Raw genomic sequence first — 27,723 nt, forward strand, 5'->3', positions numbered from 1 at the left:
TTCATGTGAAGGTGACATATGACATGATGAATAGATTCCAAAAGATTAATATATACAGACATTCAATGAATATGTTTATTCCTTGTTTTCTTAGACGAACAGATTTTATCAAATTAACTGGAACCATTGTTGTTTTTTTATTTGTGGTTGCAGCGGCTTCTTTACCGTTGAGATCTGCTAGGAGTGTTTATTATAGAGCTAATGCATTACATCGAAAATCAGAAAATCGTTGGACAGGAGAGGAAGTCAATGCACTCAAAAGGTACATTTCAAAGTGTTTTACTAGTTGGGTAACAATTTCAGATGGCATTTCTCATTATGTTATTAAGGTGTTCTGTGATGCTTTCTGGTATATCATTAATTCAGTTGTTTGAGTAAATGAAATCGATTCTTTTTATTTATACTTTTATATTGTATTGTACTTTTATTTCAATCCTTACATTCATTAGTGTGTTCATGAAAGAATTGCAGATTGCAAGCGGAACATGGCAATAATTGGAAGAAAATATCAGAAATTCTCGGGAAGAATAGAATTCATGTTAAAGACAAATGGCATAAGATAAAAATAAGACTTACAAATTCAGGTATTATTATCGTATATTGCTTTTGCTGTGGGGTTTTTGTGCTCGACCTTTTCATTTACTGTTTTATGTGGAATTAATATTTCCTCTGTAACGCATTGGAAAATGGTCTCTTCTATGGTGAGTACAATCTGAGGCGTGCATGATAGAGATGCTTCTGCTGTATTGTGTAGGCTATTTTCAACCCAGGTTGTATAACGTTGTTTGTGAGAACAACAAAGTAAATTTATTGAAGTTACATATTTTAGAGATCTTTAGAAATTAATATTTCCTCAGTAACGCATTGGAAAATGGTCTCTTCTATGGTGAGTACGATCTGAGGTGTGCAGGATAGAGATGCTTCTGCTGTATTGTGTATGCTATTTTCAACCCAGGTTGTATAACGTTGTTTGTGAGAACAGCAAAGTAAATTTATTGAAGTTACATATTTTAGAGATCTTTAGAAATTTGTTATTTCGAGTATAAGAGGTATTTGTTTCTACAGGAAATTGGGATTATGGATTATGTAAATATACACACCAATGTAAAGTGTTATTTTATAAATAGCACATTATATTGAAATTTTGAAATAAAGCATTATGAATAAATGAACAAAAACATTTAAATAACAAACATATATGATGAACGATGTTCCACCCTGACTTGTAGTGGTATCAGTAGCTTTATCTCTTGTTTAGCCTTTGCCTCTAGTGTTATCAGTAGCTTTATCTCTTGTTTAGCCTTTGCCTCTACTTTGATTTGGATCATTATCATTAGTATCAGGCTTTCCCTATTGTCTAGCCTTTGTCTCTACCTTGATCTGGATCCTCATCATTAATATCATGCTTTGCATGTTGTCTAGCCTTAGCCTCTACCTCAATCCTCTAGGGACATCTGCAAGCACTACCCAATATGGATGGAACTGCCCAACCAAAGAATTTAAGGTATGGTTCAAACGGATTAACATCCCTAATCAATGATGTTGGGTTGAGTAAAGAGCACTTTTTAGCTAATGCCATGATGGAGGAAACAGTCATTGGGGCACATAAAATTGGTGACTAAGATTAAATGCCAATTTCAAATGTGATAGAAAATTTTCGAAAATGATGCAATCCCAGATTGCTAAAGTCCCGGGAAGTGTTAACTCTGTTGAATTTTGAGTGGGACATAATGTTATACTTTCTATGAAGTTGGATGACATTGAAAGCACTCAACATCTTGAAGCAATCAATGATAATATTACAAGTTAAGTAAATGCTGATATATCCTTGCCTTTTCTTTATCAATCCTCTTGACAATTCCCTTGTTTTTCCGTTTCACATTTGCTTTATCTTCCCTCTTTATTGATTTACTTCAAGAGTTTAACATCACCATGAATGTGCTTTTGATTGTATGAAGCATGTTGCCCACACATAGGGTGGTGTTTGTAACTTTGTATGACTGAAATAGATGCTGCAAGGCCACCCTTATACACTTCCATGTTTCTGGTATAACCCTATACAAGACGTTCTCGCAACCTAGGTTTGTTTTATTTGAAAATATCCGCCATTCGGTATTGGGAATGAACATTGTGCCTGAAATGGTAATTAGGTAAAATTCAGGAGTACTCTGCAGAATGATGAACAGGCATATAGGGGCAGTGTATGTAACTGTGACTTATGCCAATTTTTGCTGAATCTGAGTTATTGGTTATTATTTGATAAATATAGTCACTACAAATTTGATTTAAATTTTATACACAAAAAATCTAATATGATAGATTTGCAGTAGCTATTTTATTAATTTGCTCCCAATTCTGAATTTAATTGACAATTCCGACATTTTTATTTCCACATGCATAATTTCTCCCACAAACCTATGGGTGGATTTTGATAGCATATTGTAGGAATAATTATGATTTATTAAATATATATTTTAATCTACATAAATAAAAAGTCTTTTTATAGTTCGTAATTAGTAATGAATCAACAGGAAAGCTTACTTTCTAATTTACATAAATAAAAAGTTGTTACGTAGTAATTTGTAATGAATAAACGAGAAAAGTTTATGTAGCTTCTTCTCTTAAACATTTGTATGCATTTGAGAAGCCTAATGCGATAGTTAATGATAGTTGTGCATGTTTATAGTTATATGTCTTCTTTATTTAACCTTTGTGTATTTTGATGTGATAGTAGAGGCATGGTGAGAAGTGGCCAATGCTGAAAGGGAGGGATGTCAAGAACTAGTTTGTCTTGTCATAGTTTGTTCTGTCATAGTTCGAGGAACTGCAGTAGATGTCAATGGAAGAAAAAGAAAATAATAGTTAGAGGTGAAGTAGATGCCCTCATAATGTGTGAGATCTATTAGGAGCTTGGTGGAGGGAGAACTAGAGTAGAGTAGCTACCATTATGAAAACCGAAAGTACCACACAAAACAACTTGGATGAATTGCAAGAATGAGTGGCAACTCATGAATTTCAATGCATTCATTGATTCAAGGAGGAGAAATAAACAAACATAAATTCTTTTGGAGAGATTTTCAGGAAAAATTTCTTGAGAAGATCTTCCTAGAACCCAGTTTGCTAATAATAGATAAAGGATGACTTAGCTCTTCTCTAACTTTCTACAAGCGGAAGTGTTGTGAACCTTATATCTTAAAAATGATAAAAAATCAATAATTATAGTTCTCTTCGAGGGGGAAACCTCTTTTTACAGTGAATACAATGTACAAGACAACATTTGATGATTCTAAGACTAGGTCTCCTTAGTATAAATATAGGAAACAAGAGGTACAATTATAATAAAATGGGACCATGAGGGGTTCTAGCCTACATAACAATACAACAATATAAATTTAATCACTCAATATATAGGGCTTAATAAGGGGTTTTAGGGTTAACATGGCGCTTATATAGGGCCTAACATGCCACACCCCTTCAAATAAGTGTTGTCTAGCCTACATAACAATATAACAATAGAAATGCAACCACTCAATATATAGGGCTTAATAAGGGGTTTTAGGGTTAACGTGGTGCTTATATAGGGCCTAACATGCCCCACCCCTTCAAAGAAGTTTTGTCCTCAACACTTGACTATCTGTGGGTGCTTTTGCATGAACAATTCATCTTTCCATGTCGCTTCTTTCACTAGTAGGTTCTTCCATCAGATGAAGTAGTCAATAATTGCTCGATTTCTTAGCTCCTTGAGTACTCTATTTTTTTTTTCCCATGGAAAATCAGAGTAGGTCCACCCAAAGGGATCACAACCCTCGGCCAAACTAATCCAAGCCTAACCCTCAGGGCATCAAGGAGGATTAAACCTATGACCTCCAAATGCCAAGGTGCTTTTAGCAACATGACCTCGACTAATTAAGCTAGCTCTCAAGGCTCAATTGCTTAGTCCTTGTTTCCAAGATTGGTTTCAGTTCTAGTATTATTTTCCCTTCATTAATCTCTAGTAGAATAATCTGGATTATGATCTTGTCACCAACTACCTTCTTTAAGCAAGAAACATGGAAGATTGAATGTACACATGAAGATGGAGGCAATTCCAATTTGTAAACCATAGTTCCAATTCTCTTCAACACCTTATATGGGCCATAATACCTTAGTGCTAAGTTATTGTCCTTTTGTTTCTTGAGGGACATCCATTTATAATATATATAGTTGTATTCTCACAAATACCCAATCCCCCACTTTAAATTCCCTTTCATTGTGATGATGATATACTTGTTTCATCAAATTTTGTGCCATAACTAAGTTGTCCTTCAATAGTTTGACAGTGTTGTGTGTGGTCTTCTACTGCTTGAGCCTCTATAGGCCCTTTCAAGGGTGATGTGATGGATGGAGGATGATAGCCATAAAGTGCCATGAATGGTGACATTTTTTTAAGGTATGGAAGGATGTGTTATACCATCATTTTACCAAGGGCAACCTTTTGACCTATTGTGTCTGTTTATTGGATGCAAAGACACATAGATATCCTTCTAAACATTTATACAGAATCTCAGATTTCCCATCAGATTGAGGATGGTAAGATGAGCTATCAGCCAATTTAGTACTTGTTACCACACAATCTAGCAGGGGTCCTAGGAGGGGTACCTAAATGACAACTACTAGACCAAATGGAAACAACGGGACAAGGATCTATTGTCACCTCAGTCAATGTCCACTACTCTTTATGGGCTTTCACTGATGGGAAGAGTCCTGATATGAAGGAAATCACTAGGAGGATAAGGTCAATAACAAGGTACAATGTGATTTCCAAATCCCATTCAAAGGAGAGGCTCAAATAATGGCTTGCTTGCTTCAAAGGCAAGATGAAGGGCTCTCCAAGAAAGGTTTATGGGAGGAAGCCTACACCTAGGGAAGAGGGATATTCAAAAATAAGGGATACACCTAGATCAAGGATTCCTAGGGAAATAAGACCCTCTCAAATAAGCTTTTGAATTAAGCAATTGCTTCAAATATAGTTATGGCTAAGGTTGAGAGACCTAGGTTGGGTCTGCACTGAACATAGGGTTTTATGGTTTACCATGAAAGAGACACTTCCAAGGAGGACCCTAGGTCAAGCTGGAACAAAGAAGGGTTAAAGTTAATCAAGCCTTGATTGAATGTAACACTTAACAAGTCTCTCACTATGATGTTAAAGGTTGACTTCCAAAGTCCGAGCTAAGGCTTAGCTTTTCTCACAAATGAACTGTTGAAAATCTGTGAAACTTGGTGAACCTCTAGAGGAGACAAGAGCACAGAAGTTTGTCCAAGTGGAAGTATAAAATCATCCCTCTAGAGAAATTCGTATGATGCCCTAGCAAGGACGTCTAGGTGAGACGAAATTTTTTTTGGAGGAGAAAAAGAAGAGGAAAAAGGGGTTGACCACCAAATTTGCCCAGATCAATACCTTGTCCTTGGATTATGGAGTCTATGTGATTTGAACTCTGGCCAAAATCGTATTCATGATGCCCTAGCAAGCAATCTCTAGCATTTACCCAACCAAAATTTATGGACTTTCATGGAAAGACAACAAATCATCTACTTGTTATCAATGAGTAACATACACAAATTTTCAATCAAACATTCCTTTACAATGATATTCAACAGTTAGGGCAATAAAAGAACAATAGTTAATTGCATAATTTCCACACATTAGACATCATTACGCAAATATATTTCAAAAGAATACTTACAAGACAACAAGCGATATATCCAAATCCAAAATCAAGAAAATGGCTCCAAGAAAACGAAAATTTCAGCTCCAAAGATATTGAAATGCATCAAGAGATCTCCAATAGACAAGCCAAGAAAAAGTGCGAAAATCTCTTAGGAGAGAACTCGTCCCAAGTCAAGTGATGATATTTTACAAATGAGGCCTCACTTGTATTTATATCAGCCTCTAACATTTTGAATTGGTCAAATTAGCCTAATGAGCTCCTAAAATGACTCTAATGTGCAAAATAATAAATCTATTGGTGACAATCCCACCAAATAGCTCCAAAGACAAATGATAAGCCTCTCAAGAGGGTTGAAATGATAGAATAATAGTGAAAATTGTTAGTTCTGTAGCATCGGATGGTGTTCTAGTCTCAAACTTTGTGGAGAGGCTAAAACATAGGAGATCTCCAAAACCCATAAATCGTTTCTGGAAATTCCAACTAGAGATAGCTCAATTAAATGAATTGATCAATAATTAGAAAAATGCCTAAGCAAAACTTAAAGAAATTGATTAATTAATAGGAATAAATTGGGAATGTGAGAATTTTCTAGAAACTCACATGGATCGACTTAGAGATGATCTCAACCATCGATTAAGATGTAATCATGGCCATTGAAGACTCAAGTAGAGATTATAAGAAGAGATCGATGGGGTTGGAGAAGAATACACTTGGAGAGCGAATTCCTTGGTAGAGTCGAGTTTCCTAGCTGCATTGATTTAGTAGAGAGAAGTTCGATCCATAGAGGGGACGCAAAGACAATGAGGGGCAGAGACAGTGAGGAGGAATTTTTCTAGTTCCAGAGGGTTAGCTATAGAAAGGCCGAGTTTCCTTAGTGGGCTGTGTAGGACCTGCGTAGAAGCTTCAAAGGCAGAGTTTTATTTGGCTAGACAAAGGGTTGATTTAGTTGCTGGAGGCCAGGAGAATTTCCAGAGGGGCTAGTGAGTCATTCTTAGAGGCTGAGTTGGGCAGACGACTTGATCAGAGCAACTTCTAGGTAGAGCGTAAGAAGGCTTGCACAACATCTACGTAGAGGCTGACCCAGGGGTTTTGAGCAGCCCAGTTGGTGCCAGTTTTGGAGTTGGATCAGTGTCAGGTGAGACAACTTTTGTGGTCTGTTTATCTTGTAGAGGATTACCAGTTTGGGCATCCAGTTGTACTTAGAATATCTCACTGTTGCATAACAATAAAAACCCTCAGTGGATGCACGGATTTTCCCACATTGGGTTTTTCCGGGGACAATTGTCCAAAAATAATTTGCATTTTTATGTGTGTGTGCTAGAATTTTCTCAGTTTCTAGAGTTTTATTTTCCGCATTATTTTTATGGTGAAAAATTGCAGTGTGATTTATTTGATATTTGTCATAGAAAATAAACTGCATAATTATTTTACAGTTAGAACTAGAAGAATAAATTTCCAGTTGCTGCAGTTAGACTTGTTAAATTTTCATATGGTATCAGAGGTGAGTTGACGGATAGGAGGCTCAGAGATGAAGAGGGAGAATTTTGTGGCTGAGAGGGAGAAACAACATGAATTTCCCAGGGGTTGTGGAGTGCCTAGCCATGCAGTGCGAATTGCTAGATAGGGGGTCGAATTTCCAGCTGTAGAGTGCAGGAAGGGTTGCTTTTTCTGAGAAGGGATTCCAACAGGCAGAAGGTGAGCAACTCATATTTTTCGTAAAGGAAATTTCTTGTCTGCGTGTAGTTGGTTTTTATAGAAGTTTGCAATATCATAATCAACACCGAGTGGAAGAGAAATAACACAAAAAATTATACTCAGGATATCTCCAGTAGATTTTCCAGAATCCTCCAGTATGGCAATGGACAGATTTGAGATTCAGGGGTCTACAAAATTGTCTTCTAGGTTGGAAGACGAATTTGCTTGTTTGACTAGCTCAACTTCACAAGGAATCTGGTATATAGACAGTGGAGCGTCAACACATATGACAAGAGTTAGGGAATATTTCTCCAACTATAATGAGGAGAAAATGGACTTCCAGATAACAATGGGAAACAAGACAAAATGCACTCCAGTAGGAAGAGGTACCATTGATATAGAGAGGGAGTTAGGAGCAAGCACTAGTGTTACAAATGTATTGCATGTGCCAGGATTGGGTATGAACTTGATTTTAGTATCCCAGTTACAGGATAGGGGATATGATGTCCACTTTGTAGGGAAGAAGGTGTACATCAAACACCAAAACTGGAAGAAGGTGAAACAGATTGGGGTATGAAGCAACAGATTGTACAAGTTGCAGTTCGACTCTCCAATGGCACTAGTTAGCAGTAGTAGTGATAGTAGCAAAGACTTGAATGAATTATGGCATAGGAGGATGGGACACTTACACCATGGAGCACTTAGGATGCTTAGGGAGACAGTGACAGGTGTTCTAGAATTAGGCACGGAACATGATGATGTGTGCAAGGGGTGCATGCTTGGGAAATATGCTAAGGCAACATTCCCAAGGAATGACAACAAGGCAGATGGTGTGTTGCAACTTATACACTCAGACATTTTTGGCCTTATGTCCAGTAGATCCCTAGGAGGGTGTGAATATTTCATTGCCTTCATTGATGACCATTCAAGGAAAACCTGGATCTATTTCTTGAAGACCAAGGATGAGGTCTTCGATCACTTCAAGGAGTTTAAGGCTCTGGTGGAGAATGCGACAAGGAAAAAGATCAGGATACTTCGCTCAGATAATGAAGGTGAGTACACAGATAGTGACTTCACAGGGTTATATGCGAAGGAAGGCATCAAAAGGGATTGGACAACTCCATACAATCCATAGCAGAATGGGATAGTGGAGTAGGAGAACAAATCCATAGTCAGGACTACAAAGGCGATGTTGTATGACCAAAATTTGACCAGGTTATTATGGGTAAAGACATGTAACACAACTATGTATATTTAGAATAGGGTTCCTCACAAGGCATTGGGGAAGATAACACCAGAAGAAGTCTTCTCAGGGAATAAGGCAGGAGTCAGTGACTTCAGGATCTTTGGTAGCATAGCTTATTGTCATTTACCAGATAAGAAGCACACCAAGTTGGATCAGACTGCAAAAAGATGTTATTTCGTTGGGTATAGCAAAACCTCCAAGGCATACATGATCTATGTTCCTAGTAGTGGAAAGATCATAATGATACGAGAGGTGAAGTTTATGGAGGAAAGCCTTCAAGAAGTCTCACGAAATGCCAGTAGGTGATTAGAGTGAGCAAGCAGAAGCAACATTAGTCAAGCATTAGGGGTAGACATAGGGACAGCCAGTGGGAGCACTAGTAGGATAGACACAAGGATCCAGTACAGTTACCAGTACCATCATATTCTCGGGTACAGGAGATTCAGTGTGTTCATAGCAGACGGAGCAGTAGAGGCAAGATGTGGAGTTGGTTGAACCTCCCACCACTAGTGGTGGAACTAGTAGGGAAGGTCGTTAGACATTGAGAGATGCAGAGGAGTTCATTGGAGCTCCTAGGACAAACAAAATGTGAAAATTTCACCACTGAAATCCTATTGCAGCAACTGGAAATTATTTTTCTAATTGTTAATTACTTTAACAATTTATCTACTACGACAAATGCCAAATAATTCACACTATAACCTTCACAAATAAACTGCAGAAGAAAATAGCGTTGGAAACTGAGAAAATACTAGCACACACATACAATTTGACACAATTATTTTTGGACAAAAGTCCCCAGAAAAATCCAACTTGGGAAAAGCGGTGCAACAATTGAGGGTTTTTATTATTATGCAACAATGAAATTTGAGTACAATCTATGGATTCCCAACTGGCAATCCAAACAGCAAGAAAATCTAGCCAAAATTATCTAAGGGAATTTCCTTTCCTCCACAAGCAACCCCAACACAACTCTGCCTCAGAAAACTCGTCCTCTTGGACCCTCTATGTAGGCTTTTGCTCAGTTCTTGCATAGCCCTTTCACGTCTAGCCCGTAACAACCTCTGATCAAGTCGTTCTTCCTGTCTCTACTGAGGAAAATGATTCTCTGGCCTTCTGGAAGACTTTCTAGGACTTTGGAAGCTGAATCAAATTTTACCACATCCAAATCAAATTGCCGTATAAAGCTGATTGCATAGTTCTCTGCGCTACCTCACTAGGAATAACTCAACGTCTTGTTGCTGCCTCTCCAGATCTGGAAAATTCCTCTGGATCACTATCCCTACCCTCTCTGTCTCTGCTTCCTTACTGAAGCTCGAATTCTTCCAGCAATGCTGGCTCTCTGGAAAATCAAACTCTCCAAGGAAATCAAACTCTGTAGTTCTCACAAGTGTCTCAAGTGTGGTTTCCATATACCCATCAACTTCTTCTGCTAATCCTTTGTTGGAGCTCCAACGGCCAAGATCATATCGAAGTTGATCCGTGTGAGTTTCTAGATGATTCACACCTTATCTCAATTAATATTGATTAATTAACCAAATTTCCTATGTTTAGACTTAGGAAATATTAAAAATTAGGCTAATAATTTAGTTGAGACACTTCTAAGTGGAATTTCCAAAAACAAATTTTGGGTTATGGAAATCTCACGTGTTTTAGCCTCTCCAAAAGTTTCGAGACTAGAACACCTCCGATGCTACAAAAACTAACATAAAAGAGAGCGCAGACAAACAAATGGGTACCAAGCATTGGTGGCATAGGTTGAAGAACCTTCCAACTATCAGGAGGTTGCACAACATCAGGTGTGGATAAATTCCATGGTAGAGGAGTACAATTCTATCATAACGAATGGTGTGTGGGAGGTGGTGTCGACCCCTGAGGGCAGGTTAGTTGTAGGTTCTCGATGGATCTATAAGATCAAGTACATTGTAGATCGCAACGTAGAGAAGTACAAGACTAGGTTCGTGGCAAAGGGATATGCACAGAAAGAAGGGATAAACTATGAGGAGACCTTCGCCCTAGTTGCTAGATATACTTCTATTCGGTCGGTTGTATCTCTAGCAACAAAAATGTGATGGCAAATTCACTAGATGGACTTCAATACAACATTCTTGAATGGGGTGATAGAGGAAGAGGTATACATCGAACAACCATAGGGCTTCGAGACACTTGAGAGGGACACACATGTGTGCAAGCTGAAGAAAGCTCTATAGGGAATCAAACAAGCTCCTAAGGCGTGGTATGGTTGGATTGAGAACTACTTGCAGCAGATGGGATTCGTTAAGAGTGATGTAGATCCCAACCTTTATTACTTGATGGTAGAGGATGAGCCACTCATCCTAGTTTTGTATGTGGATGACCTCTTCTTGACAAAGGTCATTAGGGCTCATAGAAGACTGCAAGAGGAACCTGGCAGCAGAGTTTGACATGAAGGACTTGGGTTTGATGAACTATTTCCCAGGATTCGAAGTGTGGCAGAAGGATGGGGAGATCTTCCTTGCTCAAGGGAGATATGCTACAAAGGTTCTGAAGAGATTCAGGATGCAGGATTGTAGACCTACGTCTACATCCATGATCACCAACTGGAAGAAGATAGATGCATCAGAGGACAAGGATGTTGACCCCACCTTGTGTAGACAGCTCATCGATTCTTTCATGTATCTTGTCAACACTAGGCTAGATATCTGCTTCGCGGTCAACACTCAATCATTTTATGGTGGAGTTGAAGAAAGTGCATTGGACAACAACAAGGCACATTATGAGGTATTTGCACGACACAATAGAATATGGTTGAAATATACTTGAGGGGATGGCGTCAGACTATGTGGATACACAGATTCAGATTGGGTAGGCAGTTAAGTGGATAGGAAAAGTACCTTTGGGTAGTGCTTCAGCGTTGGATCGAGAATGGTTTCTTGGTGCAGCAGGAAGAAAAAGTCAGTCGCACTGAGCTCCCGCTAGCACCACATTCGAAGCTATATGGCTTCAGAAGCTGCTAGTGAGCTGTTTAGGCAGAGGATGGAGGCAACGAATGTCTACTGCGATAATCAGAGTTGCATCAAACTCTTTGAAAATCCAATGTTTCATGACAGGTTGAAACACAAATATTTGGTGTCATTTCATCAGAGATTGTGTGTAGCTTGGAGCAGTCCATCTATAGTATGTTCCCACAGAAGAGTAGGTTGCAGATATACTCATGAAAGCTCTAGGAAGAGCCAAGTTCGTCTATTTCAGAGAACAAATGGGTATAGTGGAGATCCTGTTTCAGTAGTAGGGACAAAGTATTTTGGATACTTCTCAGTTGTAGTAGTTGCAGCAGCAACAACAACAATGAAAGGGAGTGTTAGTTGGGTTATAGTGTAGATGCAGAGTTGGCAACAATACAGGTTGTACAGTGTAGTGTCAGCAGTAGCACAAATGCAACATGGTTCAAGTATAGCTAGTAGCAGATGAATCAAAGTTAGCGCAGTGGTTGATAGATAGTGGCAGGAGCTACAATTGTCAAACATCAGAAACGTGTATGGGAGGATGATGCAGAGATAGGGTGTTGTAGTAGTGCAGCACTAGAACACCTTCCTTGCTAAGAGGGAGTGTTAGTTTTTGTAGCATCGGATGGAATGTTATTTTTTGTAGCATCATATGGTTTTCTAGCCTCAAACTTTATGGAGAGGCTAAAATACAGGAGATCTCCAAAACCCAAAAATTGTTTTTGGAAATTCCACCTAGAGATAGCTCAATTAAATTAATTGATCGATAATTAAAAAATGCCTAAGTCTAACTTAGGGAAATCGATTAATTAATAAGAATTAATTGAGAAAGGTTAGAATTCTCTAGAAACTCACATGGATCGACTTAGAGATGATCTCAACCATCGATTAAGATTTAATTGTGGTCGTTGAAGACTCAATTGGGGATTATAAGAAGAGGTCGAGGGGGTTGGAGAAGAATACACTTGGAGAGTGAATTCCCTGGCAGAGGTCGGGTTTCCTAGCTGCATTGATTCAGTGGAGAGAAGTTTGAGATAGAGAGGGGATGCATAGAGAGTGAGGGGCAGAGACAATGGGTCTAGAGGATTTTTTCTAGTTCCAGAGGGTTAGCTACAAGAGGGCCGAGTTTCCTCAGTGGGGCTACACAGAAGCTTTAGAGGCAGAGTTTGATTTGGCCAGACAGAGGGTCGATTCAGTTGAAGGAGGCTGAGAGAATTTCCGGAGGGGCTAATGAGTCATTCTTAGAGGCTGAATTGGGCAGAAGGCTTGATCAGAGCAACTTTCAAGCAGAGCGTAAGAAGGCTTGCGCCACGTCTACACAGAGGCTGACATAGGGGTTTTGAGCAGCCCAGTTGGTGCCAAGTTTAGAGTTGTATTAGTGTCAGGTGAGACAAATTTTGTGTCACTAATTTTGTGGTCGGTTTATCTTGTAGAGGATTACCAGTTTGGGCATCCAATTGTACTAAGAATTTCTCACTGTTGCATAATAATAAAAACCCTCAGTTGTTGTGCTGGTTTTCCTACATTGGGTTTTTCTGGGGACAATTGTCCAAAATTAATTGTGTCGTTTTTATGTTTGTGTGTTAGCATTTTCTCAGTTTCCAGCATTTTATTTTCCACTATATTTTTATGGTGAAAAATTGCAGTGTGATTTATTCGATATTTGCCTTAGCAAATAAATTGCATAATTATTTTATAGTTAGAAGAATAAATTTCCAGTTGTTGCAATTAGACTTGTTAAATTTTCACACAAATGGGCCGTTAAAAGGCCTAGGCAAGTCCTCCATGTGCCAAATCGAAGAGGAGGTCTCTCATGATGATGACCAAGGGGTTGACCCCTTGGTCTCGAAGCAAAACATCTATAGTGCTCCCAAGTGGCCGTCGGGCACAATGAAAGGTAGCATGGGTCTCCAATTGGAACAACATGCCGATACTCCATCCATAAGGGCAAGCATGACGATACAAGCCCTACCATGTCTCCCTATGTGATACAAAACCCCATCTAGGCCCCTGGATCATATGCCAAGTGTCTGGTACAAGCATGTGGCTGACTGGGCATTGTGGTCCAAGTACATCATTATCTCTGCATGGGTGGGGCAAGATGTTAAAATTGGCAACTAGGGCCAAATTCCACCTTAGGTTAACTCATATGATGGAGATGATTATTGCATTGGATTCCTCTTTTCCAGAGGTACAATTTTGATATAAATATCATCTCATTCTGACAAGCAGAAATGGAATTTTGAATTTATTCTTTCTCATGCACAAATTGTCAAGGTTGGCCTCAGTCAAATGTAGGCTCATGAAGCCCAATGGATGTGTCTCCACACCCTCAACGAAGTGTATAAATAGGAGTGACCTTTCTCTCTTTTGGACATCACTCATCTCATCACATATCTCTCTCTCCTCCCTTGATTGGTTCGTACAACTTGGAAGCCTTCTCTTCTTCGCATGTGTGAAAGAGGACGAAATTTCAGGATTGTTTTGGAGGCCGAAAATTTCAGGAATTAGGGTAGCATTGACTTCGACTGTTTGACCATGCGTTGACTTCGCTTTTGTGGCATATTTTCGTTTTTTGAAGGCTTCATTGATTGGCACAATTTTCAAGGTGATTGGGACAGTTTGACTGAGCTGACTTCAATGTTGACTTTCTAATTTGACTGCAGAAATTACAACGGGGTTTGAATAGGTTGATCGAACTTTTTTTGGGTTGACTTTGACCCTCTTGGAAGGCCAAATTCTTTTGTTGTTGAACAAGTTGCTTTAAGGACATTTTGGGGCTGCTTTGACCAACGTTGACTTTTTGGTTAGGGCTACATTGACTGTTGATTTGGCAAGACTATTTTGGGGATGTACTTCTGATATTTGTACTCTCTCCGTTTGCTGAACAATTGAAGATTAATAAGAAGATTTGATCAAAGGGTTTCCCCACATTGGGGTTTGTCCCTGACATCTGCCATATCTTGTGTCTTGTCTTGGCTTGCCTCTTGCACATGTTTTTATTTTCTATCTTTAGATACTATCAATGTGTTTAAGTTAATGTGATTGCTACTCAATATAATTGGAAATTCTCATTAGGCTAATAAGGAACATTGAAGTAAATTGTGCTAAAGCATAGAATGTACCATTGTTATATAAAATTAACACAAAAGCAAGTCAAATGTGGTGTTGAAGGATCCCATGGCATGGCAAGCAATGCTTTGTTGTGGAGGAGGCCCATGGCTCTCAACGCTCACCCTTAAAGTGCCATCATCACCTTCTGTGTGAAAATTTAAAAACTGAAATCCTACTGCAGCAACTGGAATTTATTTTTCTAATTGTTAATTATTTCAACAATTTATATGCTATGGAAAATATCACATAAATCACACTGCAACCTTCACAAATAAATTGTGGAAGAAAATAGCGCTAGAAACTGAGAAATTTCTAGCAGACACACATAAAAATGACACCGTTATTTTTGGATGATTGTCCCCAGAAAAACGTAGCTTGGGAAAACTGGTACAACGACTAAGGGTTTTATTACTATGCAATAGTGAAATCTGAGTGCAATCGATGTATGCCTGATTGGAAATCCAAACAACAAGAAAATCTAGCCAAAATTATTTAAGGGAATTTCCCTTCTTCCACAAGCAACCCCGACACAACTTTCCTTCAGAAAAGTTGTCCTCCTGGACCCTTTGCGTCAGCCTTTGCACAGTGCTTGCACAAACCCTTGGACTTCTAAACCCGTAATTGTCTTTGATGAAGTCGTTCTGCCTGTCTTTGTTGAGGAAACTGATTCTCCGGCAGTCTAGAAGACTTTCCCGGCCTTTGGAAGCTGAATCGATTTTCCTCCAGCCAAATCGAATTTCTTTTCTAAAGCAACTGCACAGTCCTCTGCGCTGCCTCACTGGGAATAACTTGGCCTCCTTGTTGTTGCCTCTCCGGATCTAGAAAACTTCCTTCGGATCATTGTCTCTGCCACTCACTATTTCTACTTCCTCACTGAAGCTCGAACTCTCCGGCAACTTACTGCTACTACTCTAGAAAATTGAATTCTCCAACTGACTCTCATGTGTTCTTCATCACCACATCGATCCCTTCTAATATCTTTACGTTTAGACTTAGGAAACATTAAAATATAGGTTAATAATCTAGTTAAGTCATCTCTAGGTGGAATTTCTAGAAACGATTTATAGGTTTTGGAGATCTCATGCATTCTAGTCTCTCCACCAAATTTCGTGGCTAGAACACATCCGATGTTACAGAAACTAACCCTCCCTCTTAGCGAGGATTGTGTTTTCTCTAGTGCTGCACATCTTGCCACAACACCCTGTCTCTGTATCACCTCCTGTCACGCTGCTGATGTCTGGCCATGTTACCCACCATTTTGTGGGTAATATTCCTAAGATAAATTTTTCTCCAAGATAGTCCTCAGCTGGTAGCCAGTAGCCACCAGCTAGCTCATTAAGCCATTTTCTCTGTCACCTGAGCCAACCATGTGGTTCGTCGCCCATCTGCCATGATCATATGTTTGAAGGTGGGCCTCTCGAATCTAAAGGTATGCCTTCTCATTTGGAAATTGAGTATTGTAGTTTGCTTATCATGGACACTTCTGGGCATGGATTAATGGGGGGATTTAGTGGAAAGAATGGGCTAGGTCTGTGCTTTTATTCTCTAGACCCCTTTTAGGAATTAACCTTGGATTCTAGTCCTGTGGGATCTCTTTTACTGACCATTTGGTTCCAGGGATGGTATTTCACGGGAAACCCTGATTTTGGTTGCGTGGTCCCACTCCCTTATCCGCTTATATTACCCTCTTTCCATTAAGTATTACCCCATCCATCATTTTTCCTGCTTGGGTCCACATTCCTCCATTGGGTCAACATAGGGTTAGCTTGCCCCTTACCCTTGCCCACATAGGGTCATGGCCTGGAATGAACCCCAGAGGTTGATGCAGCTGAAAAGAAAGTTAAAAGTGTAGATGGCCACATTCAACAGGAATAGTACCACAAAATGCAAAAGATGGCTGGGACAAACACATTTAGCATGTGGGCAAAACCAATACATGAGTTGTACCCTATAATCATGACCATCACCCTGGTTCCTACAGGTTCTATGAGCAACCTTCACCATATAGGAACCCATGATTGTCCCAACCCCTGGTGGGAGATGGACCGCCCCGCCTTAAAAGGCGGATCTCACTGTTATATCTTACACATCATACTCCAACCCCTTGAGCCCCAAGCAGTCAATCAAATAAAATCATAAAAAGGGCAAAAGGCATAAAAGAAGGATGGAAAAATCAAGGTCAGGGCACCTCATGTACCATGATTTCTCCCTCTTATACAATATAAACCCAAGTGTGGGCTTCCCTTTTATTAGCTACCCTTGTACCCCAGTATGTGGCCCAAGGCTGCCCCTTCTAATTCCCTACTCCATTCACCTATCTGTCACATGCCACCAACTTTTGAAGGATGTACCTCGACTATATTATCCCCTTTAGAAGTAGAAAATGTGAAAAATCGGTTATTTGATTCCCACTGCAGCAAAACTGATGATATTTCTCTTATTTGTTAATTACTTGTTGTTTTCTACAACAAATATCGAAATACATTCATTGCAGCCTACACAAAATAAATACTGCAGAAACTAAATACGTCACAGGAGAGAAATAAACACACACACATCTACACAGTTGTTTTTGGACAATGTTCTCGGAAAAACCCAACTTGGGCAAACCGGTGCAACAACTGAGGGTTTTATTACGATGCAGTAGTTTTTGAGTACAAATCGGTGGATGCCCAAATTGGCTATTCAATACAGTGAAAAACTGGCAAAGAGTTAGTGAGAAAAATCTCACACTCATTCGGGAGATCCGACACTGATCAGAGACAGGCTGGCTAGCCCCACGCTGCCTCTGCACAACTTTTGTGTCAATCCTACACAACTTTGCGTCACCTCCTCTTCTGATCTCCTATTGTCTGGAAATTCGACCCTCTGGCCCTCCGGTCTCACACCTCGGTGTCTGGCACTAGATCTGGACTCTCCCAGTTGAATTTCAAACTCCCTTTGAAGCTTTGCACTGCCTCTGCATGGCACTACGCTACCTCTCTGAACTGCTCTATGCATTCTTTGCCTTGCTCTCTATGGATCTAGAAAACTCTCCTCCGGACTACTATCCTTGCCCCTCACTGCAAAAAGATCACTCGATCTCACTCCGGCAACTCAACGCTGCTACTCTTGAGAAATTCGACCTCTGATCTCTCATTCAATGTGTTCTCTAAGTGCCCATCGAACTCCTTCTTATAATCTCTCGTTGGAGATCCAACAACCAAGATTAAAACATAATCAAGGGCTAAGATTAATTGGGAATTGATCCTAGTCTTTCTCTAGAAGATTCACACTTGATTTAATTAATACCGTTTAATTAACTAGATTTCCTAAGTTTAGACTTAGGGAACCATTTAAAAAAGTTAATTATTTTAATTAAACCATCTCTAGGTGGAATTTTCCCAAACGATTTTTGGGTATTGGACAATGCATGTGTTTTAACCTCTCTGCAAAATCTCGAGGCAAGAGCACATCCATTGCTACAAAAATCAACAGAAACCACCTAATAGGGTACTTGGTTAACCCCATTTGGAGTTTAGAAGACATTGGCACATCCTGAAGCCCATTATGGAAGGGAAAACCATTATGAAGTCCCCACCTGTGGTCCATGATTAGGTAAGCTCATTTACTCGATTTCTCTAATGACTTGTTGTACTGGAAGGCTAAGGGACACATTGGATCTTATGTAGGATTGCAGATGGTTTCCATTTGGGGTTTGGTCTCCTTATACGGGGTCCTAATCCTTCAGAGGGCTACATTAGCACATGTAAGGTGAGCGTTGAGAGCCATGGGCCTCCACAATAGCAAATTGCACTCCATGGATTTCCAAAACCATTCAGAGATTGCTCGTAGTTCACTTATTGGACGAGAAGGATGCACCTGATCCATCATGCCCAACTAGCACCAAATCTACACCATACACTTAGCAGATGATCCAGGACTTTCACGATGATGTGGCATCACCTACACCATCATCTTAGCCCTTGCAGGCGAACTACATGCATATTTGATTTGTTTGGAGACCCATGAGAACACTTATGTGCCCCCATATGTCATTTGGAGCACCACAAGTTATTACAAGGGGCTAACCCCTTGTCCATTGCTTCTAAGGGTCCTATTCTTCATTATGGAACCCATAGACCTCATTAGGCCTCTTAGAGGGTCATACGACATGCATAGATTATTATTTGACCTCTTGAGAGGCTTACTTTTTCATTTATGAGTTAGTTTGGTGGGCTTGTCACCAAAAGTTGTATTATTAGAACATTATTTAATTTTTGGGGCTTATGTAGGCCAAGGAGGCTAATTCGAACTCCTAAGTTGTGTATAAATACAAGTGAGATGAGTTCATTTCTCATCATCACTTTGGTTTGGATCTCTTATCTCTCTTGAGATTTTCACACTTTTTCTAAGGATGAATTGGAGCTTTATGGATGAGTTTTGATGTATGGATATTGGTATATCTTCTCTTGGAGATTCTTTATTGTAAATTGTGAGTGGTTGGATATACTCTATTACATGTAAGTACATACTTTTGATGTTATTCTTGTTTACTTTTGTCATATATGTTGGACTGGGATTTTCGTTGTTCTAGGGCTAATTAATGCATGCATTCACTGCTTAATATTGTGGAATTTGTCTCTATTATAACATTCCTTCAATGTATGGGCCATGTAATGTGCGCGAAATCTCCTAGGGGTAAAATTTGACATTGACAATCCATTCCTCTTGCACATCGAAGTATTAAAGTTGCAAGGTTGCTTCTTCTTGCCCTAGAAGGAAAACGAAGTGATCTTGAGGCCTCCTTGATTAGGAACCAAGAATTCCTACTCTTGCTCAACATAGACTCCATTCTCCCAAAGATTAAGGCACTGATGTGCCAAGGGTGGTCACTAAAATCCATATTTTTTCACATCCTTCCGGGACTAGCCACATTAGGGTACCTAGGGCATCAATTTGCAGACAAGCTAGCCATAACAAAAATTTGATCTCCTAGGGTTTTGTGCACTGGCCTTTTCCTCTAGCTCTCCTCCAATTTTCAAGACATTCCAATGATGGAGTTGGGAGAAAGCCAAGTCTTAGCTTCGGGATCAAAACTTGCCCTGCCATCCCCAAGGCTAGTGCCTCATAGGGTCAAAACAACATCTTTGAGCGAAAATAATTTCTTTGATCCTTTCCTCACCTTGTCTAGGGTAAGAATATCATTGGTTGCTACATACTTTCCTCATACCCTAAACTGGGTCCACTTGGCCCTCTATGGTCTCGATCCTTTAAAAAATCATTCTTCAAGAACCATCCGGGATACCAATTCTAACAAAGATTTTAGGGATTGGGGAACTATTTCACAAGCCTATTCCCATAAACCTAATCCTCAAAATCCTTTCCCTAGAATACATAATACCTTGCTCAGTGAGCAAGCAAGCTCTATCTTTCAAACTTTTTTGGGAAAGGGTTTGTTTGGGTCACTCATATCCATTCACTTATCATTCATTAGTGACTCCATACATATCAGGTCTCCTCCCATTGGTGAAAGTCTGTAAATAGAAGGGAGCCTTCGCTGAGGTGACATTGGGCTAAGTTTCCATTTGTTGCCCTTGGCCTAGAATTTGCCCTTTGGGGATCCCCCTTAGGTCCCCTACTAGTTTGAGCAGTAATAGACCATACTGCCCACCAACCACTACGCAACTCTGATGTTGCATCTGTGATACTAATGACACTGCCACACTGCTGCCAACTCTACATCTGCATTGCAACTACCTCTCATCTGTTGTTGCTGCAACTGCAACTACTGCAACTGAGAAGCATCCAAAATACCGAATCATCTGTGTTCAGTATGAAACATCTGTCTCCCGAGTCTCTGATTGCTACTAACATCTTCACTGTCACTGAAGACTCTGCGCTATTGCCAACTCTGCACTGAGCCACCTGCTTTGCTGTCAACACTGCATTGCGCTCGTCAACATCTAACGACTACTAGTCTGCAACTATCACTCTGGTACTGATTGCATCAACTGCTAGTGATCCATCTTGCTACTGCATGTTGAAGTTTATAAGTTTACTTAGTTAGAAACCCTTCATGCACTTTATCTTATTTATTCCTAACTACTTGTTATTTTTCCTTATCAAGTTATTTACAATGTAAATACTGAAAATAAACACCAATGCATGCTCAACATATTATAGATCAACAACTAAAAGAAACAATAACAAACACACCATATGACACCATTATTTTTGGACTAATGTCCCCGGAAAAACCCAATGTGGGAAAACTGGTGCAGCTATCCGAGGGTTTTCGTATTAAGCAATGTCAAAGTACAATCTGGGTGTCGAAACTAGCCTACCAAATAGAGAATTTCGTTGGCAGTAATACCTCTCAGTTTCTGACAAATCTACTGGCTGAAACCCCAGATAATCCTTCCGGCAGTTACTCAGCGCCAATCTTCCCCAGAAACCCTAGTGTCTGCCCAATCTGAACTACGTCAACTTCTCCTAGCCCAGCACTAGCTCTGCATCAGCCTATCTTGGCCCTGCGTCAGCTCTCTGAGCCTCTGCGTCAGCTACGCTGGCCTCTTTGGTGCTCTGCACAGTACTTAGCTGCCTCTATGTAGCCCTGCGTGAGCACTGACTGCTCCTGCATCTCTTTCTCTGGCCGCTCTACTGCTCTCCCGGCACTATCTCTGCCTCTCTGTCTCTCTGTACTCAATGCCCCTCAGCTGCTCTCCCAATCACTGATTCTATCTCTCTTAGCAAACCCCGCTCTAGAGAATAGAATGACTAATCACTCTGGTGTACTCTCCAAGTGACCCTCAAGCCTCCTCTTATACTTTTCTCGTTGACATATCAACGGTCGAGATTAAGTCCCTAATCAACGGCTAAGATTAGATCTAGCTTGATCCATGTCTTTTGGACCATTCTAAAACAATTTCATATTAATACACATTAATATTTTATTTTCCCTAAGTTTAGACTTTGGGACTCCATTAAAAATATTAATTATTTTAATATCTCCTGAACTATTTAGAATCTGCCCAAACCCTTTCTGGGTATTGGAGATCTCATGTGCCCCAACCTCTCCACCAAATTTCGTGGCTAGAGCACATCCGATGCTACCCCAAATCAACACTCCCTCTTAGTGAGGAGTGTGCTATAGTAATACTCCTCACTGAGTATCACCCTGATCATCCGGCATCGGTCAGTGTGTTGATGCTAGGCCTGCTGCCCATCATCCTCTGCATTGCTGCATCCTGTATTGCTACCCATGGTTGTGCCACTACCACTGCTGCATTTGTACATCTCCCTCTGCATCCGCGCTGCTGCTGGTCCTTTCTCCCAGCACTACATCCACACTGCACCTCCTCTCATCATGTTGCATCGTGCTACCCATTGCTGCACCGCAACTCAGTTACTGAGAAGTAAGTAATTGATCTCCCAACTCTGACCTCTCTCTTGGGATAGAGACCCTCCTGATGCTGAAGCTCCCTCTGCCGTTGACAAGTGCTCCCTCTCAGACCTTTGTGCTACTGCAACAATTCCCTATATCTCGCACCGTTGCACACCTCTCTGTGCCATCCTGCACTGGTGCAACACTCCCATGCCTCTCGCACTGTTGCAGCCTGCTAGCCCGCATTGTCTTGGGACTCCTGCACTGTAGCTCTCTCTGCTTCTCCATCCGCTTCCATCTCTACTCGACTCAACGAGTCTTGCTACTCCTCTTTGACGCTCTCGTAGCAAGGTCTGATCCAAGAGGCTGGGTACCTCGAGGATCCTGCCCCTCATCGCCTGTAGTGCGCCTGACTACAGCTTGATGTCTCCCCACTTCCGCTCAAGTGGTGTGTGTGCATTCATGGCACACAGAACAGAAAGGATCCTGGCCTTCCAGATGACAAATTTGGATGCCTCATCCAACTTGTCTTGATCCCTCAGCCCATTCATGGCCATCTCTCTGCTCTTCTTGTCTCTACTTCCCACCTGGAAGTTCTTTGTTTGACTCCTGCTGAGTCTACTTCCCGTCTAGAAGTTCTCTTCTGGACTCCCTCTGAGTCCTGATTTCCCTCCTAGAAATCCTTTTGTCGCTTGTTGAGATGCCCCCTACTCTGATCAACTTGTGTAGCTGCACTTCTGATCCGGGTTCCTTGGCTAGAAACCCTCAGTAACAACTCCTCTGGCCCTGCTCTGTCAGGTACTGTTTTGACTACAGTACCTCACCATCTCTACTCTGCAATATTCCTACAACCTTCTAGACCCCAACAACTACCTCTATGTGAACTGCGTTAGCCCCTCTGCCTCACGCTGGCCTTGCGTCACCTCGGATGGGTCTGCGTCAGCCCTGGGATGCCCTGCGTCAGCAACGCTGGCCTCTCTGAGGCTCTGCGCAGTTCCCAGCTTCCTCTGCGTGGCCCTGGTTGGCTCTGCGTCACGCTCCTTGGCTTCTGCGTTGCTAGAAACAGCTTTTGTCACCTCGGGACAACTGTTTTTTTGCTGCTATTGCTCCGCTCGGCTGATGTCTTTTAGTCTTCCTGTGATCTTCAATCACGCTCTGATACCATGTTAAAGTTTCTAAGTTTACTTAGTTAGAAACCCTTCATGCATTTTATCTGATTTATTCCTACCTACTTGTTATTTTTCCTTAACAAGTTATTTACAATGTAAATAATGAAAATAAACACCAATGCATGCTCAACATATTACAGATCAACAACTAAAAGAAACAAGAACAAACACACCATATGACACCATTATTTTTGGACTAATGTCCTCGGAAAAACCCAATGTGGGAAAACCGGTGCAACTATCTGAGGGTTTTCGTATTAAGCAATATCAAAGTACAATCTGGGTGCCGAAACTGGCCTACCCAACAGAGAACTTCCTTGGCAGTAATACCTCTCAGTTTCTGACAAATTTACTTGCTGAAACCCCGGATAATCCTTTTGGCAGCTACTCAACACTAATCTGCCCCAGAAACCCCAGCGTCTGCCCAATCTGGACTGCGTCAGCCTCTCCTAGCCCAGTGTTGGCCCTACGTCAGCCCTAGGAGGCCCCGTGTCAGCTCTTTGAGCCTCTGCGTCAGCTACGCTGGCCTCTCTAGTGCTTTGCACATAACTTAGCTGCCTCTGCGTGGCCTTGCGTGAGCACTGGTTGCTCCCGCGTCTCTCTCTCTAGCTGCTCTGTTGCTCTCTTGACATTATCTTTGCCTCTCTGTATCTCTGTACTCAATGCCTCTCAGCTGCTCTCCCAATCACTGATTCTATCTCTCTTAGCAAACCCCGCTCTAGAGAATAGAATCACTGATCACTCTGCTGTACTCTCCAAGTGACCCTCAAGCCTCCTCTTATACTTTTCTTGTTGACATATCAATGACCGAGATTAAGTCCCTAATCAACGGCTAAGATTAGATCTGGTTTGATCCATGTCTTTTGGACCATTCTAACATAGTTTCATATTAATACACATTAATATTTTATTTTCTCCATTAAAAATATTAATTATTTTAATATCTCTTGAACTGTTTAGCATCTGCCCAAACCCTTTCTGGGTATTGGAGATCTCATGTGCTCTAACCTCTCCACCAAATTTTGTGGCTAGAGCACATCCGATGCTACCCAAATCAACACTGCACACTGTGTCACCCCTGTAGCCAGGTAATGATTTATGAGGTGTACTCCTCAAAGACCCTGCCTAATCTTTGTAGCTCTCTGGGGCTACAATTCCAAGTCACCCAACCTCACTCCTGGAGGTATGGTTGCCATCATCGTGAAATCTTGTCGCCTTGTTCTGCTTCTCCTGCTTGTCCTTCTTTTTGAGAGGACATTGGGTACTGTAGTTGCCAAACTCACCACACCTGAAGCACTTGACCTTAAATAGGTCCTCCTTCTTCTGCTCCCCTGGCCCCTGATTGGGACTGTTTGATGCGAGTGCCAAATTCTCCTCCTCCTTCACACCCTTTGGTCCGCTGCTACTGCTGGCACTGATGGAGCTCTTTAGCGCAGCTCATCTCAATTGTTTCTGCTGCAATTCAACCCAAATTCTATCCCATCTTGGTAGTGTGTCTCTGCCCAATATGCTTTGGATGAAGACTTGCAAATCCTCTGAGTCACTGTTTAGTGCCAACCGTACTAGCTCTGGAAGTTGAGGTGTTGCCCCAATAGTTGAAAGCTAGTCTCAGACTACCTGAATCCTAGTGAGAAAGGGATCTATGCCTTCCCCCTTTTGCATCTTGATGCATGTCAAATTTTCTTCTAGGAACGTCTTCTGTTGCTTGGAAGTACCCTGGTATAGTGCAGAGAGAGCTACCCACATTTCTCTGGCCGTTCACTTGGCCGCTATATGTGAGACTATATGATCTCAGACTCCATCCAAAATCATCCTCTTCTCCCTTGCCATCTCTTTCCTGTATTCCTTGAGCTGATCTGCATCTCGGGGAATTGCCACCACATTATCTATGTAGGCTTGCAGACCATATTCATCTCATAGTTTTAAAAACCCATTGGCTTGAACTGGAAACTAGTCAAACCGGCCAGTTCATTGGGTGATCGGGTTAAACCAGACAAAAAATCTGGTTTAATGGCCTATTTTGCCCAAAATCCACAAAACCTGCCCAAACCGGCCGGTTTAGGACGAAACCAGCCAGTTTATGGTCAAAACAAGCCAGTTTTGTCCTAAACCGGCCAATTTATTTCCAAGGCCATGGCGGACCCACACGACGTAGTTTAGGAAGCTTCCTAGGTGTTTTGGAGGGAAAGTAAGGGTTGTTTCCCTCCAAAAACACTCTCCAAGCCTTTAAAAGGAGCTCATCTCCCTCATTATCCTCACGCATCTCATTTGGAGTTTTTTTGAGTTTGATTGGGAGCTTGGAAAGTGTTGAGTTTTTGTTGGAGCTATTTTGGAGATAGTTTGGGTGTGTTGGTAGAGTTGGCATATTCAAGAGGAGTCTAAGGAAGCTAGTTTTCACTTTCAACTTAGGATTTCCCTTGAAAAATTTCTCATCTCACTATTTCCCATGCATTAATTTTATTATTTATTCTATGTTATCGATCTCTAGTTCTATGCTATCAAATTTTGTAGGCTACATATGCATTTGTTTTCCTAAATTTATCTTAGGTTTTCCATTTTTCTTAGCTGCAATTTTTTTTTTAAATGGTAGATTTCTTTGCAAATTTTAATTATTTCAAGCCAACATGGCTTCAAAAGCCAAGGACACTGCATGAGCTCATTGTGATGTCATTGATGGAAAATGATATGCAAATTTTGCAATAAACATATTGGAGGTGGGGGTATTCTCAGATTGAAACAACACTTGTTTGGGATAAGAGGCCAAGTAGAGCCATGTGAAGCACCAAATGAAGTGTTAGGTCCTGTTAGGGCAGAATACCTTTCCAAGTTTGAAAAGTTTGAGGAGAACAAGGCTAGGGAGAAGGCCATCCAAAATGAAATTTCAAGGAAGAGGGAATTATTAGAAGCCATGAAAGAGAGTGGGTATGATGATTATGAGATTCAAGAGTCCTCTTCTATCCCTTCCACCAATGACCCTGTTGACCACTACCGGTCAACTACCCATGCAGTACACCTCCTTTCTGTTGGCAGAGAGGGTTAGCTCCTGAGCGACGTGTCCGTGCCAGCTTACAGTCATCAACAGCTTGATCATTTTGTTGTAAACTCAGTCTGCATATATGAATTGTAAATAATCTAAGCAGATCAGAGTCATGTATGTAAAATTGCCTAGGTGGACCTAACTTTCTAATGATGATCTGCGTCCCGGGAGGTTTTTCGTCTCACCGATCCATGGATCGGCAGAGTTTTCCTTCAAACCTGACCCCAAAGCCGGGATGCATTTTGTTATTAGAACTTTAGGAGAATTCTAGCGTGTTAATCTGCTAGATTATAGTTGTGTCGTAGAACTGGGTGGTTTATGAGGGTCTATGTTAAAGTGGGTTTGTCCCTTAAGCTGTAAATTGTAAAGGTCATGATGTAATGTGTCTTGAGGGTTGAAAAATGTTTTAATCCCCTCATGAGTCCTAAGTCCTAGGTCCTAGGTGATGTTTCCAACGGCTTAGTTTTGATGATCCATCTTAAAATGAATTGAAAATTTAAAAAAAAATGAATAAAAATAATAAAATAATAAAAAAAAAAAAATTAAAAAAAAAAGCATAAAGCAAAAACCCTAAACAATAAAATAATAATATTTTTGTGAATGCATGCAAAATATCTTTTTTAATAAAATCGACGGATGAGATTAAGAGATGTCTTAACCCTCATCGACGGTCGAGATCGCTTCAACATGGATCACTCAAAACTAGCCGTTGGGATCATTTCCTTTATATAGGGTCTTAGGGGGTCATTTGAGGTTTATCTGATCTGTGAGTCTGTACTGAGAAAGCTCTCTTGTAATCTGATTTTCTGATTAATAAAAAGACTTTGGGGTTCAAAACTGGCTGGTGTTACTCTCTGGAATTGTTGTGAGATGTTCATTTTTCTGCATATTTCAGTTTTCAGCAGTTAATAATAGCTGGTTTTCAGAGTATTGTGAGTACAGGTATCTTGCTCACGTGCTAGGGTTTGAAATGTTGTAGGGTTTCTGGAATAATGGCAGGTATCTCCATTATCTCTTGAAATCTAGCAGCATTTCTTGCCCTCTTTACTGATGGCTGCTTGAGGTGTGCAGGAAATATTTAGGTGAAGGATACTGGTGGGCGTTTGGGGAAGTTCTGGGCTGAACCAGCCGACTCCCACAGGCTCTTCTGTGCAGAGCCCAGCTGATTGTGCCCTGGGTTAATCATTTAAAGTTTATTTTCTGTTTTACATGAGAGATTTTCTTTCTGTTCACAGTAAAGTTCAAATTTCTGATATATTGAAAACATTATTGCAAATATTGTCAAATCTGGCTGTCCTAGAGCTGTAAAAATTTTGATTTCAAGTTAATTTTTTGAAGGATTTACTCTGAAATTCTGCATATATCTGCCGAGATTTTGTTGTCTGTCTTTCAGGGTTATCATAC

At 40.7% G+C, this 27,723-nt stretch overlaps 1 protein-coding gene across 1 annotated transcript in view; it reads left to right on the top strand.

Moving 5' to 3' along the window:
- Nucleotides 1-27,723, top strand: part of LOC149265814 (DNA-binding protein LIV4-like) — a 104,883-nt gene that overhangs the window by 33,126 nt on the left and 44,034 nt on the right. The window contains exons 3-4 of the mRNA XM_089393884.1: nt 154-262; nt 472-584. Coding sequence (XP_089250010.1) covers nt 154-262; nt 472-584 — 222 coding nt within the window. The remainder of the gene's footprint in view (nt 1-153; nt 263-471; nt 585-27,723) is intronic.

This window comes from Pinus tabuliformis, chromosome 6 (genome assembly GCF_031772625.1).
Source record: "Pinus tabuliformis cultivar Carrire ecotype Pingquan chromosome 6, CPIR1, whole genome shotgun sequence".
Taxonomy (NCBI): Eukaryota; Viridiplantae; Streptophyta; class Pinopsida; order Pinales; family Pinaceae; genus Pinus; species Pinus tabuliformis.